The sequence below is a fragment of the Clinocottus analis genome, unplaced genomic scaffold, assembly GCF_023055335.1.
Source record: "Clinocottus analis isolate CAN_PGR_092001 unplaced genomic scaffold, fCliAna1.0.p SCAF_16, whole genome shotgun sequence".
In the NCBI taxonomy this organism is placed as follows: Eukaryota; Metazoa; Chordata; class Actinopteri; order Perciformes; family Cottidae; genus Clinocottus; species Clinocottus analis.
In genome coordinates, this window is record NW_027175887.1 from 9901950 (window position 1) to 9926928 (window position 24979).

The 24979-nt window shown below is 40.8% G+C and overlaps 5 protein-coding genes across 6 annotated transcripts in view; 2 read left to right on the top strand and 3 right to left on the bottom strand.

Annotated features, from left to right (window-relative positions):
- LOC137786582 (arf-GAP with dual PH domain-containing protein 1-like) overlaps positions 1-7894 on the bottom strand; it is a 12399-nt gene extending 4505 nt beyond the window's left edge. Inside the window, exons 1-4 of the mRNA XM_068578557.1 lie at positions 7681-7894; positions 5218-5348; positions 4692-4783; positions 3118-3200 (exon numbers count right to left, since the gene is read on the bottom strand). Of these exons, the coding sequence (XP_068434658.1) occupies positions 3118-3200; positions 4692-4783; positions 5218-5348; positions 7681-7771 (397 nt within the window). The 5' untranslated portion in view covers positions 7772-7894. The remainder of the gene's footprint in view (positions 1-3117; positions 3201-4691; positions 4784-5217; positions 5349-7680) is intronic.
- Positions 7895-8811: 917 nt separating this feature from the next.
- On the bottom strand, positions 8812-12414 carry LOC137786583 (RNA-binding protein with serine-rich domain 1-like). The gene is made up of 7 exons (XM_068578558.1): positions 12309-12414; positions 11060-11203; positions 10772-10948; positions 10548-10653; positions 10043-10196; positions 9800-9941; positions 8812-9287 (listed from the first exon to the last, which is right to left on the bottom strand). Coding segments are annotated over exons 1-7 (831 nt in total). The 5' UTR covers positions 12311-12414; the 3' UTR covers positions 8812-9181.
- On the top strand, positions 12297-15866 carry LOC137786579 (uncharacterized). Of its 2 annotated transcripts, none has more exons than XM_068578555.1 (4): positions 12297-12708; positions 12879-13539; positions 13693-13806; positions 14086-15866. In XM_068578555.1, the coding sequence occupies exons 2-4, from the start codon at positions 12904-12906 to the stop codon at positions 15031-15033; spliced, it is 1698 nt and encodes a 565-aa protein (XP_068434656.1). In that variant the 5' UTR covers positions 12297-12708; positions 12879-12903; the 3' UTR covers positions 15034-15866. The 2 variants fall into 2 exon arrangements, with proteins under 2 accessions (XP_068434656.1, XP_068434655.1); XM_068578554.1 differs by having other exon boundaries at positions 12297-12564.
- Positions 15867-16311: 445 nt separating this feature from the next.
- Positions 16312-20319, top strand: LOC137786581 (cytochrome P450 2K1-like). Its single transcript, XM_068578556.1, has 9 exons — positions 16312-16521; positions 16704-16866; positions 17056-17205; positions 17441-17601; positions 18795-18974; positions 19062-19203; positions 19438-19622; positions 19889-20030; positions 20126-20319. The coding sequence occupies exons 1-9, from the start codon at positions 16312-16314 to the stop codon at positions 20317-20319; spliced, it is 1527 nt and encodes a 508-aa protein (XP_068434657.1).
- Positions 20320-21926: 1607 nt separating this feature from the next.
- On the bottom strand, positions 21927-24655 carry LOC137786466 (cytochrome P450 2K1-like). Its single transcript, XM_068578373.1, has 9 exons — positions 24446-24655; positions 24134-24296; positions 23907-24056; positions 23668-23828; positions 23002-23181; positions 22774-22915; positions 22476-22660; positions 22244-22385; positions 21927-22144 (listed from the first exon to the last, which is right to left on the bottom strand). Exons 1-9 carry the CDS (start codon positions 24647-24649, stop codon positions 21927-21929), a joined length of 1545 nt encoding a protein of 514 aa, XP_068434474.1. The 5' UTR covers positions 24650-24655.
- Between the last annotated feature and the right edge of the window lie 324 nt (positions 24656-24979).

Consider the following 24979-nt stretch of genomic DNA (forward strand, 5'->3'; position numbering starts at 1 on the left):
GTGTAGTATAGAGCTATATGTATATACACCGTTCCTGAGCTTGTTCCTGACACTGGCCTCTGCGCCCATTCCCAGTGTAAGCCAACAGAAACAACACTTCAGGAAGACACACACAGACACACAAACTTAACTTAACTTGCACAAATCAGCAATCCAACAATATTTAACAGAAGAAAATAATTCTCCAATTACCTAAGAACAAGATTTCATTCGATAATAAACTTGGTCTTTAGTCAGTGTTGGCATAAACATTTGTTTGCACGGCCACATAAGCTACTTTAAGTTCACAAGATCGTATCAATCCAGCAGCAATGTGCCACTACAGTTACCACAACTAAAAAGGTTCTAGGTTTATTAGTCTCAAGAGACTTTTATCACTTTTCAGCTTTTTGTACTTCGATAGTTTTATTTTTGATAGTCTTCTATGGCAATTGGCGTCTTTTTAGATTTATTTTTTCTCTTATTTAATGTAGTTTTAGTTCTAATTTTAATTTATTATATTTGTTCTTAACATCTGATCCAATGTGATAAAGTGAGATAATGCATGTACTGTTTATAAATATGTATTTTACCACTGGTGTCGGACGCTGTAAGATGTTTGTAATGTCCCTTGAACTTTTTTAAAAAGTGCTTGAATTTGACTAAGGTTCAGGAACCCTAAATATAATAGCAATAATCCCCTGTGATGCCAACGCTCAGCCTCACATAAATAGCACATAACTGTTTTCTTCTGACTAGATGGAAAACTCTAAATAGCAGACTACATTAGAAACAACAGATAAACCACTTCCCCTGCGAGGAACAGGACAAGAAAAGCATTTCCATTTAAAGTAAAGTGCCTCATTTAAATGCTAGTACGGTACGAGCTAAAGTGTAATGTGGTTGAAAACAAAGAACACAGAAGAATTTTAAAGGGAAAATGTGCTGGAATATTTCCACTTTCCTCAGGGAAATGAAGCTTAAATGAACACTTTAATGTCTCATCTGGCACCACATTATCTCTTTCAGCCATTCCTTTGTCCTTCCGCTTGCTTCTATGTACAGTAATAAATTCGTCATCGACTGGTCTGGGCTGCAGTTAACTTCTGGTTGCGCAATACCTTCATCAATTATTCATGATTCTGAAGTTTTTGTTAAATGTCAAATATTTGCAAACACTTGGGAGACCAAGGCAAGTTTTTGACCACAGCGTCTCGCTGCTGAATTCTCCTGGCATGAAATGGGAGCAATGTTACATGGAATGTTGTATAGAGGATACAAAAGAGGCTATTCTTCCTCCGTGGCAGAGACACACAGCCACATGCTCCCAAACCTCTGCACAGCACAACACAAGAGGCCTTTGACCGAGAGGGAGAAAGACACAGAGGCACAGAGTGGAAGGGTTTGACAGTCATGAGACTCGGATAATAGTGCTTTATCTTTATACCTTGAAACAAAGATTAACCTTTCAGTGAGATTTTTTTTTCTTATCATATTATGTTTTAACTGCAAGGCTGCTCAATGTTTAACCTTGCTAGGATTTAGCATGGCGCTGTTCAAAGTGGAGCTGTGTTGGGAACTTGACACTTTTGTGTGAACTTGACACTGTGGTTATATACATGACATCACTCTACTTCAAGTTTGAAGAGAAAGTCCCACCCATATCTTCTGCAGGGAAGTAACACAGTAATTGTCCTGAGTGCAGCCACAAACCATGACCTCTATCAAGTTAACTGACTGTTGTTGCACAACTTTCCGTTGCCGGCACAAAAGTCACAAAGGAAAAAACTGTCAATAAAATCTGATAGAAAGAGTATGTATTGATCAGGAGAAGAGACTGGACCTTGAGTATTTGGACTGTAACACATATTTCACAATGTCGCTTCTTTGAGGGACTCCAAATTATTTGAACTGAAGCGGTACAATATTTGTTTGAAGTCAAAGTTTAGGAATAATAGCCATTTTTACACATTTTTTAGAGGCTCTGAAGTAATCAGACAAAGTAACATAGTTGCGATGATAAGGAGTATTTCCTTTGCAGTCAATGGTTGGCTGAAGTCCTGCACCCTCATCACCAAACATTGAATTTCCCCCCTTGAGATGCTTTGCCAGGCCTTTACTGCAGCAGCCTCCTTTAGTTGTTGGTTATTTTTTTAAGTCTTTCTACCTTCAGTTTTATCTGAAGTCAATGAAAAGCATGCTCAATTGTGTTGTGATCTGGTAACTGACTAAACCTTTCAAGAATATTTATTTTGTTTGCCCGGAGAAGCTCCTGGGTGCTTTTCACAGTATGTTTTGGATCCATCTGACTGAGAAGCGTCGCCCAATCAGTTTTGTTGCATAAGGCTTAATCTGAGCAGACAGTAAAGCTCTGAACACCTCAAAACTCATCTAGCTACTTTTTACTACTATCAGCTGGAACATCATCAATGAACACCAGTGACCCAGTTTCATTGGCAGCCATACAACCCACAGCACCGCCCCCATCATGTTAACCAGAGGACATGTAAACTTGTGGTCTAAACACTGGAGGAGGGAAGAAGGTGAAAGAAGGTAATTGTTTCTGTGAGCTGAGTAATATTTGATCTATTTTAACTTGCTTAACTTGGCTTCTCGTCAAAGGTCAATTTCTTGCCTTCGCCACAGAAACAGTGCTAAGATTACAGAATATTAAAGATCATAATGACCCAATCGTTGCTTGTTGCTTTGCGGGGGCTCCATTACTGATTAGCTGTCAGGTTGGTGCCACCTTTTCTCTTTTAATGAGGCGTCACCAGGCAATTAAACAAGAGACGGTTGTCATTCGTGACTCACACAGTCACATGATTCAGCACAAGAGACAGAGATGAGGGTTATGCAACGTACATTTAGCTTAGGCCAATGACAAAATGATTTTAACCACAAGAAAAGGGTGAAACGTATTGTGGCGAGGGGGAAACAAAAGTGCGTGTGGATAAGAAATAAACAGGAAAGTCGAGTAGAAGCAATGATAATGGATGACGGCGTTTCTCTGCTGAGTATTCATTCGATGCTGAATAGGTGGTGCCGTGCGAGACACAGAAATTTGTTTGTTTTTCCCGTGTAGACAAGAAGTATAATATGTTTGTGTTTGTCATAACTGGCATATATTATTCTTACCTGCTGAGTAAGGCTCCTGTCGTTCCACACGCTGGAACTCCTTCCTCTCGTACTTGGCTCGGATCCATTGTTCTCGCAGGAGCCTGCAGACCAGTTAGCGTTAGACACCCAGCTCAGCCTGGGTTTGACGTTTACTTCATGCTGAGGCTAATTTCATGGAAACATCTCAATAATTGACATGGATGTTGAGGCTCGGAACCCGATTGCCTTTAAACTCTGAACAAAAGCATCAAACATTACATGGCTCACTTGTGTCACCTTGCCCTTCATAGACGATATTGACTCCAATATCCATCTTTGTTAAATGAATTTCGCTGGAATCTTTCTGTTCCCTTGATAATTATCCTTCACATTTTCAAAGCATAAACAAACGCCTTGCATGTGTTTGCATAATCAGTTTGCTTCTCAGCTCATCCTTTCCCCGCCTAATCTGCAATGTTCTCTTCAACATACAGTATCAGCATCACTGTCTTGTAATGTCGTGTAATAACTTTCTTTCAGGAAGGCTCAAAGCTTTTTGTGGATAATGGATTCGCCTTTTTCTCTGGTCTTTATTTAATTATGAATGAATGAATGAAATGAAAAGTACTTTATTATTATTTATTATTTATTTATTATTTAGTACTTTATTATTATTTATTTTATAATTATCTCTTCCTTTGTGCAACCTTAAAGAATCATCATCCATAAACACGATGGAGGTCAACTCTAAAATAAACTTCACAGCTTATTTTTTCTTGTTGCATATTGTTATTTCTATCACTGGACGGTTAAGAAGAAACCCTTGAACTGAACTGTTGCTTCCTGTTCACAGGAACTTGGCATTCTTATCACTGAGGAGTTTCTGCAGTCAGTCTGGTTAAAAAAAACACTTCTTCCCCTCACTAAATGAACGCGTCCATCTGAACAATAACTGTCGTCCTAAAGATACAATCAGTAATATGTTTCTGTATTGTTGCACAAAATAACCACAATATGTATATCAGCAAAGATGTGCAATGTTGTTCATAAGTTATCTTACTCACTCAGAAGGCCACTTTTGAGTGATAAAAACTTTAACATTTGAACAAACCTGTTTTTTTGCAAAGTCATTCCATGCTGAACTACCTTTCAATAAAGATTTGCCACATGTTACGGATGTCCAAATGTGGTAAATTGAAGCAACACACTCTCGCTTTGTTGAGCAAGAAAGCCGAGTTCTCCTGCCAGCGGAGCAGCGCCTACATGTACCACGATGCATTGTGTGCAAGCTAAGCCAAAACACTGTAAATGTATTCTCGCCTATAACATCCTCTGTACCCATATTTTAGTTTTGCAATACAAGCGAAAAGAACAAGGAAGTTCTGTTTTCTGTTTTTTACTTTATTTACACAATGCAAATTTCCCCTTTAAGACATCATTAGTTACAAATGGATGTGTATAGTAACCTTTACCACCATGGCTGTTCAAAATCCAGACACAAAAGAAAAGTTTCGACTGTAGCTATCTGTGCTGTAGATATGTACTAATCACCCTTTATTTATTCGTGACCTAGATCAGACGTTTAGGGGGGCACAGGAAGACGTATCACTTACATGCAGTCCTTCTGTGTCGGGCAGTAGTAGAAGGCAGGAACTATCTGTTCATATGTGGCTTTGGCAGCAGTGTTACCCACAGAGTCCATAAACTGCAGAGGGGAGGAAGAGAAACTGATGTTTGCAAGTGATATCTGCATGTATTTCTCCGTGCTCTCAGTGGCTTAATACCTGTGAGCGCATGTGTATTTGGCTTCTGCTTGAAGGTCTCTCACACTCACACACACACACACACACACACACACACACACACACAAACACAGATATGAGTTGTATCTGCCAGCTGCTTGCTAAAGTCTGATGGCTTGTATTTTTCTTCAAAGCGAGGATGCAGAAGCAGGAATGGAAGGCAGAGAGCGATGCTCACAGTGGAGCATGGTTGGGTGAGGACGAGGCCAGAGGGTGCAGATGTCACCTCAAGCCGAGTTTCAGACTCTATATTTAAAAGCTAGCCTTCTCTTACAAAACATGGGGATTCCTACTTTTTTCAGGTTTAGTCACTTAATCTACAGACACAATGTCTTACCTCCACCTCAGAGGAGCTCCAGGGATCCAGCAGGACAGATTTCACTTTGCTGATCTGGACAATGTTTCTATGAAGGCCGGAGCAGCTGAGACACACAAACACTCCCAGAGTGTAGGACGCCCACTCCGGATCTGCAACGCAGCAGAGCGACAATGTGGATGCACACAAAAAACACTTATAGCTCAAAATAACTGTTTACAGTGAAACTTTTTTGAACTTCCTTCTGAGAGATATGGCTCAGCTATAATTGAAGCAGGTTGACTCTAGCAAACAGCAAACAACCATAACAGCCAGTGGTTAACACATTATCACAAGCAAAATGACTAGTTTAACGTGTCAAAGTTTGTTTTTGACATTATTTCTGCTGTGGATTAAAAATCCTGATTGTAACATGCAGTTAATTGGCATTTGCCAAAGGTGTTAGCCCAGAAAGGACCAATGGAGAGACTATGGGGTTGTCTGCCTGTTAGGTCATGGAGAAGACGGGCAGCTAGGCAGATAGACAAAAATGTGTTTTCTGTCTTTCCTTCTCTCCGTCGCTCTGTCTTTAAATACATGCCAAATACTCCCTGAAGTAATTTGTCTTTGCATCTAAAATAATTTGTAAAAAAAAAAATACTCACTTTAGCCTATACGGGAAGCAGCTCACCCAAAGAGATCTGAGAGCTTGTCTCCCTGACCTAGATCTAACAACCCAGTGCACATCCTAGAGTGATGAGAAAACACTTCCCTAGTTTCACCAGTGATCAATATTTGGATGAATGTCAGTCCAGATCTGAATTGTATTTAGGTTTGTGTGAGGCCAGACGGGTGTTCCCTTTCCATGTTGCAGTCTGGTGGCAGCAGTGAGAGTCATTTTTTATGAATATTATACATTGACAGGCATAATCAATGTACAACAATTACCAGTGTGTGCAACACGTTATTCACACTTACACAACACTCACACGTTACATCGACACTAGAATAAATGTGTCAGTACTACCGCCAACAACTCTGTGCCTCCCCCGATAACACATGCACTGAAGACCTTTGACATCAAGAAAACATAAACTGAAACATATTACTTTGTTTATGATAATATGATGTCACAGTTATGGTTCTGCTGAAGGAGTTCAGTGAAAGTTCAGAATGCTCTCACCCAGTTCAAACATTTCTTTGAAGGAAAAAAAAGTGGATTGTGGAGTGTTCAGCGTGATAATTATAAATTTCACAATAAATTCACTGCAAGCTTATTTTTCCCTTTTCTTTTTTTTACCAAGAGGGTAAAGGTTGTCAGATAAGTTTGGTATGACAACATACAGTATGATGATCCGTTTCAATTCAGGTCTGAACAGACACAGAACAGGAAAGAGTTGCAGCAAATGTGTGAGTGGCGACACCTCATGCAAACAGCACCAATATGTAACATCATATCAATGTAAGGTGAGATTAAAGTTGACGTGGAGGTTATTTTGTAACTGAGTCAGAGAACTGAGGGAGTGTCAAGTAGTCTGTATCAGCGTGTTGCAGCCCTTCAGCTTTTGCTATACAAATCTTAGTGAACTCCTGCGACAAATATTGCATGAGAACAAAAGAAACATGACTTCCTTGTGCATAATCACAAAGGCGCACACATAGGTACACAAGACACAAGTATCTGATGTGTAGCCAGTCCCATCATTTCTGCATTGTGTGGGCCTCTTGTAGTTTAGTCAACCAGTCCAACTGAGAAGTCAGTCTCTGAGACAACAGGATGCATACAAAGTCAAATAGAGGATGAACACATATTTGGCATGGAATGGAAATGTACGGTTGAGAAATGTATGAAGCACATTACACTAAGTGTACAGTTTTTAATCATACTGGAAGTCACTTTCTTCTTCTTCTTCATTGTCTTTTTCTTTGTCTTTTTTAAAGAAAACATAAATTAATTTCCTCTGGCTGCAGCTTACCAGCTTTGCTGCTTTAAATATTATTCACTGTAGGGCTATACATGGGTATAGATGGGCCTTTTGTCACAAGGCACACCTTTTTTTGTACCGCTTCTTGTATGCCAATGTCGTCATGCTGCCGATATGATAAGTGCAAACTAACTAGGTGTGACCATCATGGTGTGTGACCATGCGTATGCAAAAGGAAATCATAGATACCCCACATGGGAATAACAAAACTTATTAAATATATGTTGTATTGTTTTTAACTAATGCTGAGCTATTTACATATATCCACTATTACAATACCAAATTACTTTTTCTTTACAGTCCTCCCCAAATGCATTACTCTTCATTATGTTAACTGTTCCATCATAACCGGACCAGGACTTTTCGTGACGACCTTGCAAGAAAGAACTGGAGACACTGTTTGAAATGATCGTCATTTCAAGCTTAAAGAAGTAGGATGGTCATAACGTGACTTTACAAACAGAAGTAAGTCACACTAAGATGTCTTTCTCCAGCAGAGACGGCGCTCCTTCCAGCTTACCTGCAGCTCCGCAGTCGGCACAGTTTCCATTCCCAGGTTTCCCCAAAAGCTGTTTCAAACGCTGACTGTTGGTTTCTTGATCCGAAGCCATAACGCAAATGGTGCCCGCTCAGCGGCTGAACAGCTCAACCTCTCGTGCATCTAAAGTATGATTTCCGCCGGGACGTGACTGCACAACAAACGCGCCTACACGTCTTTTGAGAAGACTGTCATGTTTAGGTGGAGGGCTGAATGGCAGCGCATGGCCAGGCGAGTGCATGCACTCTATGAGCCATATGCAACAATACATTTAAGTCTCTTTCTGAAGTGAGACCCCAAGCGGTCGATGGAATGGTATGAAATGCGCTCACAGAACTCCCAGTTTGAGAGATGTACTTCCTCCTTCACGTGGAAATATGTGACCAGATCTCAAGGTTTTTTCTCTTTTCTCTGAAAATATCGTAACGTCCTGAGCGCATCTACTCAGGACGTTACAATCAGTGATATGTTGATAGTAAAATACATTTAAATAGAATGTATGTTTACACACACAAAAAATCATTATGTTAACTGTTACACTGTACTAAACCACACTGAGTGTCTTAGAAGATAAATCAAGTCATAGAAATTGTATTCCAGAAAAGTAGTAAGTCTAGTCCTTAAAAAAAAGGAATGTGTGACAAAGTAAAATTGTAGAGTACTAAATACACACAGTATATCTACCAGCCTTTCTAAAATATAGAGTATATAAGAGGCGTTTCGTTTCCTTAGTAGCACATCAATAAACGATAAATGTTTAATGAAGAAATTAATGATTTTGCAGGCCGTTTCCCTGGATCTCAATTTGCTATCAAGTAAATGCTGAAGAGGAAAGCTCCGTTTCAGCTGCAGTAAGTCATCAATCTGCAGCTACCGACAATACTCTGTTTTAGACGCGTTCGCATATTAGAAATCAAAAGAGACAATCTGATTTCTAAACTGTGTATCATTTTGTTCATATTCATTTGAAAGTATGACAGGCACACAAACATGTTCTTGAAAGATTTCATTAAAGTATGTTAATCAAATTAAGCTGGCCGGCCCCAAGCCAAGAAGCTCAACGACGACTTTCACAATCTTGAGCTGACAGATACACACTGAACTCACACTTCACATGTTTCAGCAATTTTATTTTTCAAATTGTCTAAAAATTCAGTACATGATAAAAAGAAGTCACAGTTAAAAAGAAATATTCGTAGATCTCAGTGGAGCCCAACCTCAACTTGTAATAACATAATTGGCGAGCCAGTTTTCAGGGTCAACCAAACACAAAATATGAAAAAATACTCATTTGCACAAAAAAAAAATAGAAAAACATTGAGGCTTTCTACATGCAGGCAGATGTTTGTGTTTGCTACAATGCAGATAATTGTATTAATTGTGAGTCCATGAGATCCGTGAGAAAAGAGGGAAAGCAGGAACTCAAACTGATCTGGAGTCAGAATCTAAGAGATCAATTGGTGCCAGGAGGAAGGAAACTCGTCTATCTGGAGGAGTTTGAGCTGGAACGAGAACGGTGGCGCCTGCGACCAGGAGATCTGGAGCGAGAACGGCGACGTACTGGGGACCGCCTTCTCGGGGAGCGGGACCTGCAAGGACAGAAAAAAGAACTAGAATTACTGCCTTGCAGTTGTATGCCTCTGCAAACCGGGCAAGCGCCAGTTTAAGTCTATGTCTGACTTGTTCCTCATCTGAGTCAAGTCTGAGATAAGATGATGTTGTTTGCTGTACAGATTCTTCCTACAAAAATTTTCAGTCAAGTTTGTTTGAAGTCACAGAGACACTGACCACCAAGATCTAATTTGTGCATTTTAAAGATATTCCCTTAAGACGTTCACGATAATGGGATGGACAAGCCAAAAACAGTAGACCTCCAGCAATGGCTGTCGCCACTGCGGAGACATAAAATAAAAATAAAAAAATGTTTTTGATGGTAAGGCAGGAAGAGTGAACAGCTTAACGGTCTCATCCAAACATGAATATATACGTTCACATGATATTGTGAAAATCTAATGTAAGTAGTGTTACTTATTTGCACCACCAGGCAGCCAATAAATGATACACGCTAACAGTAGCTACTGATTGGAAATCCTAAATGTACCTTCTCCTCATGCGTGGTGGACTGCGACGCCACATCGGTGGTGGCGGGGGCATTCTGCGAGGAGGAGAAGGTCTACGAGGTGGAGGACGAACTCGTTGAGCCAGCACGGCAGATGCACTGATTTCCTGTCCATCGATCTGACCTATCAATAACAAAGTTGAAACGGAAAGTTATTCAACATGTTTGCTTTGTGGCGTAATTATTGTGTGAGACAAAGGCACTGATATAAACCCGTTGGCCTACCTCCATCCATGTGTTTGAGGGCCTTTTGAGCATCATCCGGCGTCTCAAACTCCACATAAGCGTAGCCCCTGGACAGATGTGGGTGGATCCTGTCCATTGGCATATCGACCATTTTGATTTGACCATAAGTGGAAAAAATCTCCTGGATGTGGTCCTGTGCAAAAAAAGACAGTATGTTTGTCAGAACCATCTTAGCAAAAGATGTGTGTTATCTATGGAGGAATAGTGTTATTATTGATGTACAAAATAATATAAATATATAAAAAAATAAAATAGACTACTGACAACAAAACTAAGGAAATAAAAACGCCTATCTACATGACAATAATTATCTTTAAAAAAAATGTTTTTTGTTTTTACTTTCAACAATTACATTTTCATTGAAGAGAATAGAAACATGGTTTTGTCATCTACTTGACATTATGTTTCTGAGACTGTGTCATAATCTCAAATTATGTCATATCATGAGTTTTGTTGTAAAAAGCCTGACAGTTTTTCTGCTGACCTTGGTGACATTCCTGGTCAGCCGTCCTAAGTGAACTTTAGTTGGTTTGGGGCTTGGACTTCTTTTCCTTCGCTCCTTGTCATCACTCCGCTTCTGTGTTTTAGACCTGATGGTTCACAAACAAAAATAACACAAATTTCCTCAGGTCTCTAACACGTGGAAAAGACAAGACATTAAAGTCTATAAATAATCGGAAGCTAGCTGCATTAGATAAAGTGACTCACGCTGAGCGGGATCGGCGGCGGTTGTCATGGCGTCTGCGGCTGGGGCTGGGGGATCCTGAGGTGCTAGAAGATGAGGAACGAGAACTTGAAGAACCAGAGCGGCTGGATCCAGATGAGCTGGATCCACTTGAGGAACCTGAGCTCGAGCCAGAGCTGCTGCTTGAAGAAGAGCTAGATCTTTGACATGGTTAAAACAAAGAAAAACATGTTAGATGTAAAAAGTATGAGACTAATTAATTAAGACTAGCATAAACACTAATAATCACATAAAGACCGTAGAAAACCAACCTGCTGCTGCTGCCAGTAGAGGCACTGCGATGTTTCCTAGCTTTCTCCCGTCCTCTCTCCTTATCTCCTTCCTTGGTACTAGCCTTTTCTTTGCCTCGGTCTTTAGTCTTTTCCTCCTCCTTCCGCTTTGTTGGTGACGGTGCCCTAAAGTCAGGGCTGCTGTTACTTTGAGATCAGATACATTGTGACTGATAGTTATAACTAATTTTATTAGTTTAGTCTATTGTCAGAAAGTAGTGAACATTGCATTGTCTACCAGATTATGTCTTCAAACTACTATTTAACAACCTTAATACTACTATTAACAATGATTAATCCAAATAGTCTGCAGAAATGAACAGTTGTATTCCTCTTGAAAAGATTACATATAGTCTCAGAAAGACATATAATTTACTTTTTAAAATGTGTCAGCCCTATTTAATGTACATGGTTACAACACTAACAGTACCATAGGACTGTAACTATATGGAGCTCTGGACTGTGTCATTACGGTATCTCTCTGTGCCGTGTCACCCTGTGCACCAACCTTTTTATTTATTTTTTCTTTGGGTGGGGGGAATTATCCATTTACTTAATTTAATTTTATCTACTTGTGTACTTTTTTCTTTTTTAACTTGCTATGTAATTTTCTGTAATGATTTTTGTAGTGTGCTCTGCAATGTTTTCTTTCATGGTTAATATATATATAGATATAGATTTATATATATATAATTCCATTTTTAAAATTGTTGGCCAAAATTTTTCTCTCGACTGAAATAGTTTCTTATGTAAGGGTAACACTCTTTAACACTTGAACATAATATGAAAAGACTTAGAACCAAAAACTGAGAAAGTACCAAAACAAACGTTTCAGTGGCATTAAACACAGGCCGTAAATCGTAACTAACCGTCGCAATGTTGCGGGGCCTTAGCGGCATAATTGGCATATTACAAACTTCGTTGGTTGTAATGTTATTGAATTCCAAGTACATGTTTAATCTCATATTAATACTATTATAACTAAAACCTCCCCGACTAGTCAACTGTACTACCAACAAAAGATACTGTCGAAAAAAAATTGGCCGCCATTGATTTTCATTTAACTGGCTCCTCAAACACACAGCCACGGGGACTGCTTGTTTTATGGATTGATACCCGATTCATACTTGCACACACGGTTTGAACGCGAGACACAATATGCTGTTTATGCTACAATTTGTACTAGGATAAAAACTAGCTTGATTATAATAAAATGCAATGGTAAACTTACATTTTCTTTTTAGTCGAGGTGAATCCGAACCACTTGCGGCCGCAGAAAACTAGTCGCTCAGTGATGACGAAACAGCGGACGTGACGTCGCCACGTAAACGCAATTTTACAACTCATTTGTTTATTTACCTTCTTGTCGGTAAAAAAAAAAAATGTTAGTTCATGTGGACGCGACGACGTGGTAGCTCGCCTAAAATGAAATACTTCACATTGGTGCGTGACATGATTTAATCGCAAATCGACCATCGCGTGAACAGGTGAGCGCGTCCCTTTCTACGGCCCCGTGTTCGCTGCTGTCGCGAGCTAACTAGCGTTAGTTCTCTAGCTCGGCTAACGTTCTCGTTTCGTTGTGCACAGATTCATTTACGATACGACATCGTAACGTGTCTTCAAGGCGACACGTAGGTTTACAGAAATCCTGAGTCACTATGTTTTATCTGGACGACAGTAGACGTCTCATAACCTGTGATATCAGCCACCTTGTATTTGTTAATGTAATAAAAAGGAAATAATGGGTGACAAGAAACAAGTACCGGTTTTTTTACTACACGTTATTATATGAATCTTCTAGAAATCAACTCCCAGAGTGAGAGACCATGGGCCGTCTGGATGATGCCGCCAAACACAAAGTGGTGGAGCTTCGGAGGGCTGGTCTGAGTTTCCGCAAGATCAAAGCTGTGCTGGAGCTGGAGAACATCAAGGTGTCGGCCCAGGCCATCTACCTGTTCCTGAGGGAGTTTCAAGGTCGGCCGCCAGGGAGGGTGAGACCTATGGAGGTCGGAAACAGCACATCACCCTCACAAGTGCAGCCTCGAGTCGGGGCAATGCAAGAGAGTTGGAATAACATTCAAATCCAAAATCTTCTGCGGGACACATCTCACCATGCTAGTTTTGCAGCAGCTGCCAATTTTGCTAAACATACTTCCACAAATCCAGATACTGGAGTAAAGCCATCTGGGTCCGGGGAGACAAGTGGAGGCAGTCGTCCAGAACAGCAACACAAGGAAGATAAAGAAGAAAATGACATCCAGATTGTAAGTGTCACCTCCCTTGCACATGGCAGCCAACCAAGAGTTCCCCCTACAGTCACAAGAGCAGAGGCCAGTGCTTTGTCTTCCACACTAACAGTCTCTGGAGTCATGAGGAGGAGAGCTACACCTTCTTCAGTCAGCAATTCGATGCTGGCTGCTCGAAAGAGGCTTTTGGATAAGGCGCTGTCACACCGGATGAAGGTACCTGTACTTATACATTATTTCTCTCACTTGACACAATTCCAATTGGTTCATTTGTAATTCTTGTTTTGTATAGCAGACGACATGTATAGTGCGTGAAATAACAAAGCTTCAACAAGCTTCATCTACCAATCTTGACTTATTTTTCAACAGTCATTCCACCAGGTGACACCATTGTTAAGAAGAGATCACTCAAGTGTCCAAGGTGCTGATCTGAGAGGCGCAATGCCACAACCACCTGAAACTTATGATCTCACCACTGATAAGGTGAGCAAAGCTCAAACCTGGTCTCTGCCTTTATTCACATTAACTAAAGTGTGTGTCAACACTTCACAAAATGACAGACTTCAATCAGTACATGGTAGATCCAAAGGTTTGTATAATTTATCCTTTACTCCAGTTGCCGGCGCCGGGTGGTATTCCAGCATATGTTATCTTCTGAGTCTGGGAGGCTGAATTATTTAAGATGTATTGTAATGTTATTAAGATTGCATTATAACTGATACCTTTCTACTGTTTTCATGGTATTTTTGTAATGTTACACAGACTTCTATGGAAGGTCAATCTGGTGGTGTCGGAACCCCAAGGCGTTTCCTTACACAGAGACCATGTCTGTCTGTCCGTTCCCTTCACCCGATTCCTCGGGTTGGCATTCGTCTTCCTAACCGGCCTCCAGCACCTTTACCATCTTCGGCTCCCGGGGGTGCGCTTATCCGCATACAGACCCCTGGAGGCCAGGGAGCCACTCGTAGTGAGGGGAACTCGAGCCCCCAGCAGGCAGTCCAGGACACCATGGGAAGAGGTGGTCTACAGGATCAGATTCAAACCCTGGGATCTGAGATGCGCAGCTTGGGTCTGGCAGTGAAGATGCTGGTGGAGCAGCAGTGCTGCCTGGAGAGGGAGCAGGTACAGCAGACACACATTCAAAAGCAGATCCTCAGCACTCTCCAGACCCTCGCCACCAAACTGGGACGTTGCAGCGTCGTTCAACAGCAGCATAACAAAACTCCATCACCATCTGGTTTGCCATCGGCTTCTGCATCTACCTCCTTCAGCCAGGACACCTTCAACTTCAATCAAGGCACGTACACCCAGTGTAGCCAAACCGAGCCAAGCTTTAACTCATTAGAGAGTTTAGAAAATGTCGAGGCCTTTAAACTGCCAGGACTGAGCCCTTCAATTATGAATGGGTTTCCACCTTGTAGCAATGCTGAGAACCTCCCACTTACTCACACACCCCCTCGCACACAACCATATGCGGCTGCATACCCACAGCAAAACAGTCAAACACTCATGCAACCCTACACACAACCCTATGTCTACAGCCAGTCACATTGTCAGACTTTCAGAGGATCAGAGAGTAAAACATCTGATTTCCCACGCAGCTGTTCAAGAACTCTCCAGGACTGCAGTGTGTCTACCCAACCAGGGATGGACTCTAACCACTCTTCACAGGATCAACAGATCAATATAGTTAAAGTGGAAGGACCTTAGATGCCGTCCGATACCCCAAAGTGTTCTGGGACCTTAAGGGCTTGGATATGCTTTTTTAGAGTCACTTTAGAAAACTTAAGACACATGTGTTTACAATAAATAAATGCTGTAGCATTTCCTAAATTAATTTTATTTCCAAAGTACATTTTAAGGTAATACAAACAGCAATAGAATGCAACACTTTGATAATATGTTTCTTTAACTATAGACAATGATTACAAAGTTATAGCAAATGATTATGTGCAGGCACTTTGTCATATTTGTCACAATTCTTGTTTATTTCTTATCTTTTATTTTGGCATTACAAACTGTTACATCTTCATACCTCTATATTAAATGCAAAAAAGCACACAAAAAATAGATTTTTATGATCCAAAGCATAAGTAAGGCAGTCTGTGAGAATAATCTTGTGTGTCCAGTTGAAGCTTATTAAAGGTTCAATTCTTCTCTAGACCTGCACTGGATTTATGAAATGTTAGATCTGTAGTTTAATCGAAAACATGTGTTCCTCAATTTAGCCACGTATGACCCCCTTTACCTCCTGAGCACAGCCAGTATGGCACATAACTCCTTTTGTTGAGACAAATTAATCATTTGAAGTTTCTGTCTGTATTCATGTGTTAACCTAAATTAACCGCCACTGGGCCTGGCCCCGCCACCCGTAGAGCCCATGAACACTAAATGGAAGAACTAAGTGTCACCCTGTAAACTGATGCTAAAGGCTGTGAACGCTATGCTGAAGAAGCATAGTGTTCTTTTTACTAACCTGTCTGATTTGTTAAATGTCAAACACAGTTTGTCTTCTGTGTTTACCTGACGGGTTTTGACCTCTACCTGGTTTTCTATTAAAGATTTTTACGTAACTGTCATGACTTGTCGTTATGTTTTTTTTCCTGTTCTATGCCAGCCAGTGCTATCTACACACACATTACTTTGATTAATATATGACAAACTATAAATGACAAACTATAACAAGCTATATGACAAACTGTGTTGCATTAAACAATGCAACGATTAATTGAAAAGTTGATTCTTGCTGTGTACGTATAAAGAACAAAGGGAACCTTAAATGACTTCTGCTATGATCTGGCGCAATAGAGAAAATTCAATTCAAAATGAACTCGACCTTCAAAGGGGGCGGAGGGTGCCGTTAGGGGTGTGGCGCCTATAATATAATGGTCGAGGAACCATTGATGCTGCACATTACAGGGCTTTCTCGGTCGAGCTCATGTATTAACTGCAAGGCTTAGTCGCAGGTGAACCTGAACAGCAGAACAAATGTCTCTTTTGAAGGATTTTGTTGTTTACCTCTGCTTGAGTCCCACTACTTTGTTAGGGGCTGTTGCTTTCCTGCTTGTTTTTTATCTCGTCTCCAATACATTCACCTCCCAGGAGGTCGGGAAGGCGCCTCCAGGTCCGAGGCCTTTTCCCCTGATTGGCAACCTGTTGCAGCTGGATCTCAAGAAGCTCGATGTTTCCCTGTGGGAGGTGAGATCTTACAGATTAACTTTGTCATATATTTGAAGGTGCTTTTGTCAGAAGAAATGTCTTTACACACACTCTCTCTCTCTCTCTCTCTCTCTCTCTCTCTCTCTCTCTCTCTCTCTCTCTCTCTCTTTCTCTCTCTGTCTCTGTCTCTCTGTCTCTCTCTTTCTTTCTTTATTTTATAGCTTTCAAAGAAGTATGGGTCAGTGTTTACGGTGTACTTTGGAACCAATAAAGTGGTGGTCCTGGCTGGCTACGAGACAGTCAAAGAGGCTCTGGTCAGTTATGCAGAGGAGTTTGGAGACAGAGACATCACCCCCATCTTTTATGATGCACATCAAGGTCATGGTATGATCTACTTTTACTCTTTGATATACGGTGTGTTTACCTTTTCAGCACAGAGCCAAATAAAAAAAGGAACAGAGATTGCTGAATCAAGAACATGAGTAACATTGTGTTTAATCAATGAGTGTTGTATCTCATGATATCCACACGACAAGTACAGATTCAATGCAACGTGCATGTCATGCTTGATAGGAATTCTGTTTGCAAATGGAGAATCATGGAAAGAGATGCGACGTTTCACCCTCAGCACCCTCAGAGACTTTGGAATGGGCAAAAGACTCTCAGAGCATAAAATCTTGGAGGAATGCCACCATCTGATAAAAGTGTTTGAGAGTTACAAAGGTATGGTGTTAAAACATACAAGTGGGACAACGTGTTGTACACAAAACATCAAGGATTTGTTATTTTGCATATCAGGACACCTCTTGTGGTACGCTGTGCTTAACCCATGGCCATCATTTAACTTTTTGTGGCCAGTGTCAGTTATGGTGACGTTTGCTTTAACAGTACAAGACGACACTTTTACTTTTGCTCTTTCATCTTAATAGTTTCTTTATTCGTCGCTGCCATTTCACAGGGAATCCATTTAATGCAGCAATCCCAATAAATCATGCAACATCCAATATCATCTCCGCTATTGTGTACGGCAGCAGGTTTGAATACAACGACCCCCGATTTAAAAACATGGTGAGACGAGCCAACGAAAACGTGCGCATTGCAGGCTCTGCATCAATCAAGGTGAGCTTTATTCATGAATGAATACATATACTGTATGTAATGAGGCACACAGAACACATATTGTGTCTAATGTGTTAAACCAGTGGTTCTAAAAAATGTTTTATCACGCCCTAGTCTTAACGTGTGAACGCACACACACATGAAGACTACGACCCGGACCGGATGTGAAGCATGTTGCGAGGTTTTCACTGTGTTTTCTGTTGTATTGGCGTAGGCTACAGGCGACAGTAGCCTATTCTGTTGTTCTACAATAAGCCAGTCAACGTCTCGCAATTCCTGACGCAGGGTCGCTACAATATAAAGGGGGTCGTGAACTGAAAGGGGGTTGATTTCCCAGGGCAAAGGAAAATGTAACTTCTTTGATCTCAAACACTGAGGGACAACAGGTCAAGCACATGCCACAACTCCGGGTTTTTCTTTGTTTCACTGTGGCTTGGAGGTGTAACCTTCATTGACTATAAAGTAGGGTTGTGACTGTTGTTTCATTGAATCTTGTGTCGGACTGCTCTGTAAAGCAGAGTGTAACCTGCTAACCGTGTAACATAAACCTTTATACACGAAAGTAAAAGCATTTTGCCCTGTATTTATGTCTATGAAGTTCACTTGTAGCTCATGGGGAGAGTGACTGTCCTGAAACTACAAGGCAGCCGGTTCGATCCCCGTTTCTCCACATAGTTTGCATCGAAGTATCCTTGAGCAAGACCCTGAACTCCCATTTGCTCCCTTGGCACTTCACAAGCTTGCTCACCCATGTGTAAAATGGAGAGAATAAGGATTATTTATATGTATGTATGTATGTATGTATGTATGTATGTATGTATGTATGTATGTATGTATGTATGCATGTCTCTGTGAGGAATCACAGTACAGAACCTGGCTGTCACCATGTTGTTCAACCGGCGGAGGGAGAAACCGAGCTGGTCAATGAGAAAATAAGCTAATGGAGACAAATTATTGTAATATATGTAGTGTATTTGTGAAAAACAATTTAATTATGTAATAACTTTTCATTGTAAAAAATAAAATAGCTATAACTTTGACTCTGTTCAGACCAGCAGAAAAGGATTAGCAGGCCCTGACAGCCCGTCACTGTTTAACCAAACCATGAGTTGTATTCTATGAATTCTACTTGGGTCGTTGTTTGGTGTCCATTGTCTTCACTAATCTTTGCTGCTTTCCCTGTCACGGCACAGCTTTACAACATGTTTCCCAGGCTGGTCAGATGGATCAAAAATAGGCAGCTGTTTTTAAAATATTCTGAGATGAATATGGTAGATGTCAAAGAAGTAATCCTGCATCTGAAAGAGACCCTGGACCCTCAAGTCTGCAGGGGGCTTATCGACTGTTTTCTGATCCGGAAGCAGAAGGAGGAAGTAAGACAACATTTTAGCAGTCATCATCCATAAAAAAAAGAGCTAATGTTATGCATCTTTAATGATATGTGGGTCTTTTTCTATTAGGAGTCATGTGTTAAGGACACTCACTACCATGAGAAGAACTTGGTAAGCACAGTGACCAACCTGTTTTCAGCTGGTACTGATACGACAGCGACTACACTGAGATGGGGTTTGCTGCTTATGGCTAAATATCCACTTATACAAGGTAAAGACACAGCTGAGGCTCTTGGTGTGGATTTATGTTTCCATTTGTAGATTCCCCTAAATAGCCTACTTGACAAAAGTTCAAAATAAGCTATATATTGTTTTGTAGTCTCTTGATTTTCATGCCAGTTTAAGGAAATATAACGTATGGTGAACATGTTAAAATGCTGATGTCAGCAATTACTTCAGAGTAGGGCACAACTTAGGATATTCCTTTGTTAACATGTGAGTCCAGCCCAGGTCCAGGAGGAGCTGAACAGGGTCATAGGAAGCCGTGAGGTCCAGGTAGAGGACCGGAAGAACATGCCGTACACTGATGCTGTAATCCATGAGATACAGAGACTGGCCAACATTGTCCCCATGTCCATTCCTCACAAAACCAGCCGAGACGTCACCTTCCAGGGCTTGAGCATCAAAAAGGTTGCTCACATTCATTTTTTTAATTTATTTTTTTACTCAAAATAATAACTTTATTCATATAGAACCTTTTTACAGAAATGATTTGACAGACAAAGCAAAAGCAATGTAACACAGACCAACTAAGATCAAATGTATACACTGATAAAACAGTACCATGGATGAAACGATAAAAAGAGTGCAGACAAACAATCATAATAAAAAATATAATTTTCAGTGCTTCCATTCTGAGACTTTACACACCTTGCTCTCTGTCCTTTTGCCTCCAGGGGACGACTGTGTTTCCTCTTCTTACTTCTGTCCTTCATGATGAGAGCAAATGGGAAAGCCCAAACTCCTTTAATCCCTCCCACTTCCTGGATAGGGAGGGTAAATTTATCAGGAGAGAGGCCTTCATGGTCTTTTCTGCAGGTACAACAACTTTGTCAGGATTTTGTATATAAGGGATAATGGAGAGTTTTAGTGCGATCCAGTTTAACTTTTTGTAAATCTCTTCGTTCTTGCAGGGCGCAGGGTGTGTCTCGGAGAAAGTCTGGCTAGAATGGAGCTGTTCCTCTTCTTCACCTCCCTCCTCCAGAGCTTCCGTTTCACTCCTCCACCTGGAGTTAAAGAGGAGGACCTGGATCTCACACCAGGTGTGGGTTTCATCCTCACCCCTTCACCTCATGAGCTGTGTGCCGTCAGTCGAAAGAGATTTTAAAAAGGGCGTGGGTGGGTGTGTCTTGGTAATAAATAATTTGTGGTACTCTGGGTGAGGTGATTGGATTAACAACTCCCTAAAGCCAAATATGTTCTTTCTAAAAAAAAGTCTAATTGTACAAGTATTGTCTTGATTTGAGTTTGTTGGAAGAACTTAATGATAATAGTCTCCCTACATTATCTGAAGCATGTCTTTTGTCAATGTACTCAGTTGGATCAAGATGTATTCAGGTGGACTTGACACGTCCTAATCTGATTGCCAGCACTTCTGTAATGATATTTAAGTCCGTATTTAGTAATGACACAGGGTGGTAGCAAGAAGGATAAGTTGGATCTTTATTTGGTTTAAATAAAACTAAATAAACAAATACATAACAAATGTATTTATGTGCAAGTACATTTGTAACAGCCATATGAAGACAATTACAGCCTACTATCACATGAAGGCTACATCAAGGGTTGAAGGACTTATGTCAACAGGCTTTAGATAAACTTGTCCAAGCATTTATCTTCAGTAGACTTGACTACTGTAACGGTGTGTTCACAGTTCTCTGTAAAGAAGTCAATCGGAAAGCTACAGCTGATAAGTAACGGGTCCTCACTAAGACCATGTAAGGGGATCACATCACTCTAGTGTTGAGGTCTTTGCACTGGCTTCCTGTCCAACAAATAATTTACTTTTAAATCCTGCTGCTGGTTTGTAAAGCACTGAATGGTTTAGGGTCCTAAATTTGTGATCTGCTGCTACCTTATGAATCATCCCTTGTTGAAATGCACTATACAAATAAACTCACCCTGCCAAAGGTGCTCATAGAATTCAGGAGGGAAGCCGTCTGGAGCAAAGCTTTGTGCAGTTCATCAAGCATTGGGGGCATTTTTGCGGCATTGCCAATGTTTTCCTTTGAGGTAATTATTGTAACACTGGCTGGCATAGAACAGGAAAAAACCATAACCACAACTCATAACAGTTATGTAAAGTCCAAAAATCTTTTATAGAAAACCAGGTAGAAGTCAAACCCCATCAGGTAAACACAGAAGACAAACTGTGTTTGAAATTAAACAAATCAGACAGGTTAGTGACAAGAACACTATGCTTCTTCAGCATAGCGTTCACAGCCTTTAGCATCAGTTTACAGGGTGACACTTAGTTCTTCTATTTAGTGTTCATGGGCTCTACGGGTGGCGGGGCCAGGCCCAGTGGCGGTTAATTTAGGTTAACACATGAATACAGACAGAAACTTCAAATGATTAATTTGTCTCAACAAAAGGAGTTATGTGCCATACTGGCTGTGCTCAGCAGGTAAAGTGGGTCATAGGTGGCTAAATTGAGGAAAACATGGTATAGATTAAACTATATATCTAACATTTCATAATTACAGTGCAGGTCTAGAGAAAAATTAAACCTTTAATAAGCTTCAGCTGGACACACAACATTCTTCTGCCCAAAGAAGACAGGAATATGCAATTTAGCCAATCACTGATTAAAGAAATAAATGAGTGACGTACAATTTATCCAATCAGCACCCTAAAAAAGATTTCCGAAGGGGCTATTCTCATCTTGCCCCATATGTTTCCATGTCTCTGTTCTCGTCAAAGCTCGTATCGCGTTCACATCTCGCGTGTTCTTGCTGGCTTCTCTTTTCTCGCAGCGACGGCACACAGCTCATGAGGTGAAGGAGTGAGGATGAAACCCACACCTGGGGTGAGATCCAGGTCCTCCTCTTTAACTCCAGGTGGAGGAGTAAAACGAAAGCACTGGAGAAGGGAGGTGAAGAAGAGGAACAGCTCCATCCTCGCCAAACTCTCACCCAGACACGCCCTGCGCCCTGCAAGAACAAAAAGTTGCAGCGAGTTAAACTGATTAACATTTTAAGAATTGTAATCTTTAATCCTTAAAATACAAAATCCTAACAAAGGCGCTGTACCGGCAGAAAATGGCATGAAGGCCTCTCTCCTGATAAATTTACCCTCCCTATCCAGGAAGTGGGAGGGATTAAAGGAGTTTGGGCTCTCCCATTCGCTCTCATCATGCAGGACAGAAGTAAGAAGAGGAAACACAGTCGTCCCCTGGAGGCAAAGGGAGAGAGAGCAAGGTGGGTCATTTGGAACCAAAGCAGTGTTTTCAGAGAAGTGTGTGGACTTTTGTTGGCGACTGACCTCTTTGATGAAAAAGCCCTGGAAGTTGACGTCTCGGCTGGTTTTGTGAGGAATGGACATGGGGACAATGTTGGCCAGTCTCTGTATCTCATGGATTACAGCATCAGTGTACGGCATGTTCTTCCTGTCTTCTAATCTGACCTGACGGCTTCCTACCACCCTGCTCAGCTCCTCCCGGACCTGGTCTGGACTCAAATCAAATTTACATTATATCGGATAAATATGGGTCAATTCAATTTTTGTGCAAACACTGTCGACTACATTTCATCAGAGATGAGCATGTGGTATATTTTTGCACCTTGAAAATGAGGGTACTTGGCCATGAAGAGTAAACCCCACTGCAGTGTATTTCCTGTTGTAGCAGTCCCAGCCGCAAACAGATTCATCACACTGTAGACAAGGTTGTCATCATGGTAGTGTGAGTCCTGTATTCCAGACTCCTATGACAAACAGATAAGAGGGATTAACCAATATGAGTAAGTCATCATCAATATCAGAGTGGATTCACTGGAGTTCAAAACCTCACCTCCAGATTTAGTTTCCGAGTCAGGAATGCATCAACAAAGCATCTGCACTTCTCAGGGTTCATTGTTTCCTTCAGGTCTGCTATTATACTTTTTATTTCCTCCCTGTTGACTTCCACATTCTTCATCAATATCCTCCAGTTTTTAAGACAAGGGCCCAGCCAAGGAAACACATTGTATATCTGTGATGGAGCAGAATAGAGCATCTAAAGTTGGAGGATGTTGCTGGTTTCATTAAAGCAATGTTTCCGGTTGGTTTTACATCCGGTTGTTTATCAGGAAAATATTTGCAAAGATTACAACATAAATATATTCATAAAGTCACTCTCCTGTGTTGTAATCACAACTTCTCATTGCTTTGTAAACCCGTCGCCATGTTGAGAGCCATATGGAGGCAATTCCTCAATCATTAATATGCTCAAAATGTTATATTTAGCAGCTTTAAGGACATTCCTATTTTCCTTGTAGTACAAAAGGACTGTTATTTCAGAAAACAATTCATTGGGAAAACAAAAAGACAAAAAGAAAAGTTCAAACCTGTCAAATACATTTTCAGCCACATAAACATACCCAACACAAAACAATTCCTCCCTTTAAACCTTAGGTTAAGCAGATCTGAAATGTACACAGCAATAAAACATTTGAAATGTGAAATCACTCTGTCGTACCAGGATGGAGGCGCTTCCAGACATTCGGATGGACTCGTAGTCTTTTTCCATCATAGCTTTGAAGACGGGGTCTTTGTATTCAAACCTCTTTCCAAACATGATAGTTGATATAACATTTGAAGCTGCATAATTCATCGTCAAGGCGTTATTGAAGGGTTTACCTGGAAAGATATAGAATTAGATAGTCAGTGTTTGGTATTCAAAGCAGGGCTGTATGACTCCAATAGTGGGGTTGTTACCTTCATGCTGTTCAAATTCTTCAAGCAGGTAGTGACATTCCTTTATGGTTTCCCCTTCACTTATCTTTTTGCCCATTCCAAAATCTCTCAGTGTAGTTAGAGCAAATCGCTTCATTTCTTTCCACAAATCACCATTTGAAAATAGTATGCCTGGAAGCATAAGGTGGTTTGCTTGTTAAGACATGATCAAAAAACAGGGCCTTAAAAACAAGCATACCTGTCTCTACCTTGTCCTTTGTTGAACTCATAGAATATGGGAGTGATCTCTCGGTCTCCAAACTCCTCAGCATGGTTGACCAGAGCCTGTTTGACCGTCTTGTATCCTGCCAGGACCACCGTCTTCTTCAGTCCAAAGTAGACGGTGAACACTGGTCCATATATTTTGGACAGCTAAAAGATTGAGGCGGGTAAAAGTGAGAGTCATCTTCCTACATAAGGAATAAAATGTAAAGTAATCCATAGTCCAATACAGAAAACATAGAAAAAACGTACAACTTTCTTATTTTCTAGCAAAAGCTTGATAATAATACATTTCTTACATCAACAAGACATCTGTCCAGTCTGTTGAGATCCAGCTGAAGCAAGTTACCAAGCAGGGGAAGAGGTTTAGGTCCAGGAGGTTCTCTCTTCTTGCCTTGGGAGGTAAAGCTGGCGTGAAAAAGATGCAAGACCAGAAGGCACACGATGGCCACCAACAGTGACACTGACGTGGAGGATTGGAAAAGATCTTCCAACATAATCATATTGTCACTTGAGCTGCAGGCCTTTAAAATAAAAAGATTTCTCCTAACAGCTCTTTTAATGTTGATAGAAGAGATACATATCAGCTTGTCTTGGGCAGGGCTTCAAGTTTCAGAAACCGAAGTGTCTGCAGAGAAATCCCCGCCTCTTGAATAACGGCTGCACCCCTTGCAGATGTGAATGCGCAGATCAGTCAATCACAAATCTGATCAAACTATCAGTCACAATTAATCTATGGACATGCAAGATCAGGAAAATACAGAAACGAACAATTCAAAAAAATTAAAAACAGGTGAGAGAAAGTGTTTCTTCTGTTTATGAGCCATGGAGGA

Bases quoted from the DNA above. Each gene is read 5' to 3' on its own strand.
- LOC137786583 (XM_068578558.1), bottom strand. The intron at 10,949-11,059 runs GTTGGTTTTCTA...ACCATGTCAAAG, and splicing joins TCTACTGGCAGCAGCAGCAG to ATCTAGCTCTTCTTCAAGCA. The intron at 10,197-10,547 runs GTCAGCAGAAAA...TTTTTTGCACAG, and splicing joins TGACCAGGAATGTCACCAAG to GACCACATCCAGGAGATTTT.
- LOC137786579 (XM_068578555.1), top strand. From the start codon at position 12,904: ATGGGCCGTCTGGATGATGCCGCCAAACACAAAGTGGTGGAGCTTCGG. The intron at 13,540-13,692 runs GTACCTGTACTT...ATTTTTCAACAG, and splicing joins CGCTGTCACACCGGATGAAG to TCATTCCACCAGGTGACACC. The intron at 13,807-14,085 runs GTGAGCAAAGCT...AATGTTACACAG, and splicing joins ATGATCTCACCACTGATAAG to ACTTCTATGGAAGGTCAATC.
- LOC137786581 (XM_068578556.1), top strand. From the start codon at position 16,312: ATGTCTCTTTTGAAGGATTTTGTTGTTTACCTCTGCTTGAGTCCCACT. The intron at 17,602-18,794 runs GTGAGCTTTATT...GTCACGGCACAG, and splicing joins CAGGCTCTGCATCAATCAAG to CTTTACAACATGTTTCCCAG. The intron at 19,623-19,888 runs GTTGCTCACATT...TTTTGCCTCCAG, and splicing joins AGGGCTTGAGCATCAAAAAG to GGGACGACTGTGTTTCCTCT.
- LOC137786466 (XM_068578373.1), bottom strand. From the start codon at position 24,649: ATGATTATGTTGGAAGATCTTTTCCAATCCTCCACGTCAGTGTCACTG. The intron at 24,297-24,445 runs GTAAGAAATGTA...TCAATCTTTTAG, and splicing joins TGGACAGATGTCTTGTTGAT to CTGTCCAAAATATATGGACC. The intron at 23,182-23,667 runs GTACGACAGAGT...GCTCCATCACAG, and splicing joins CTGGAAGCGCCTCCATCCTG to ATATACAATGTGTTTCCTTG.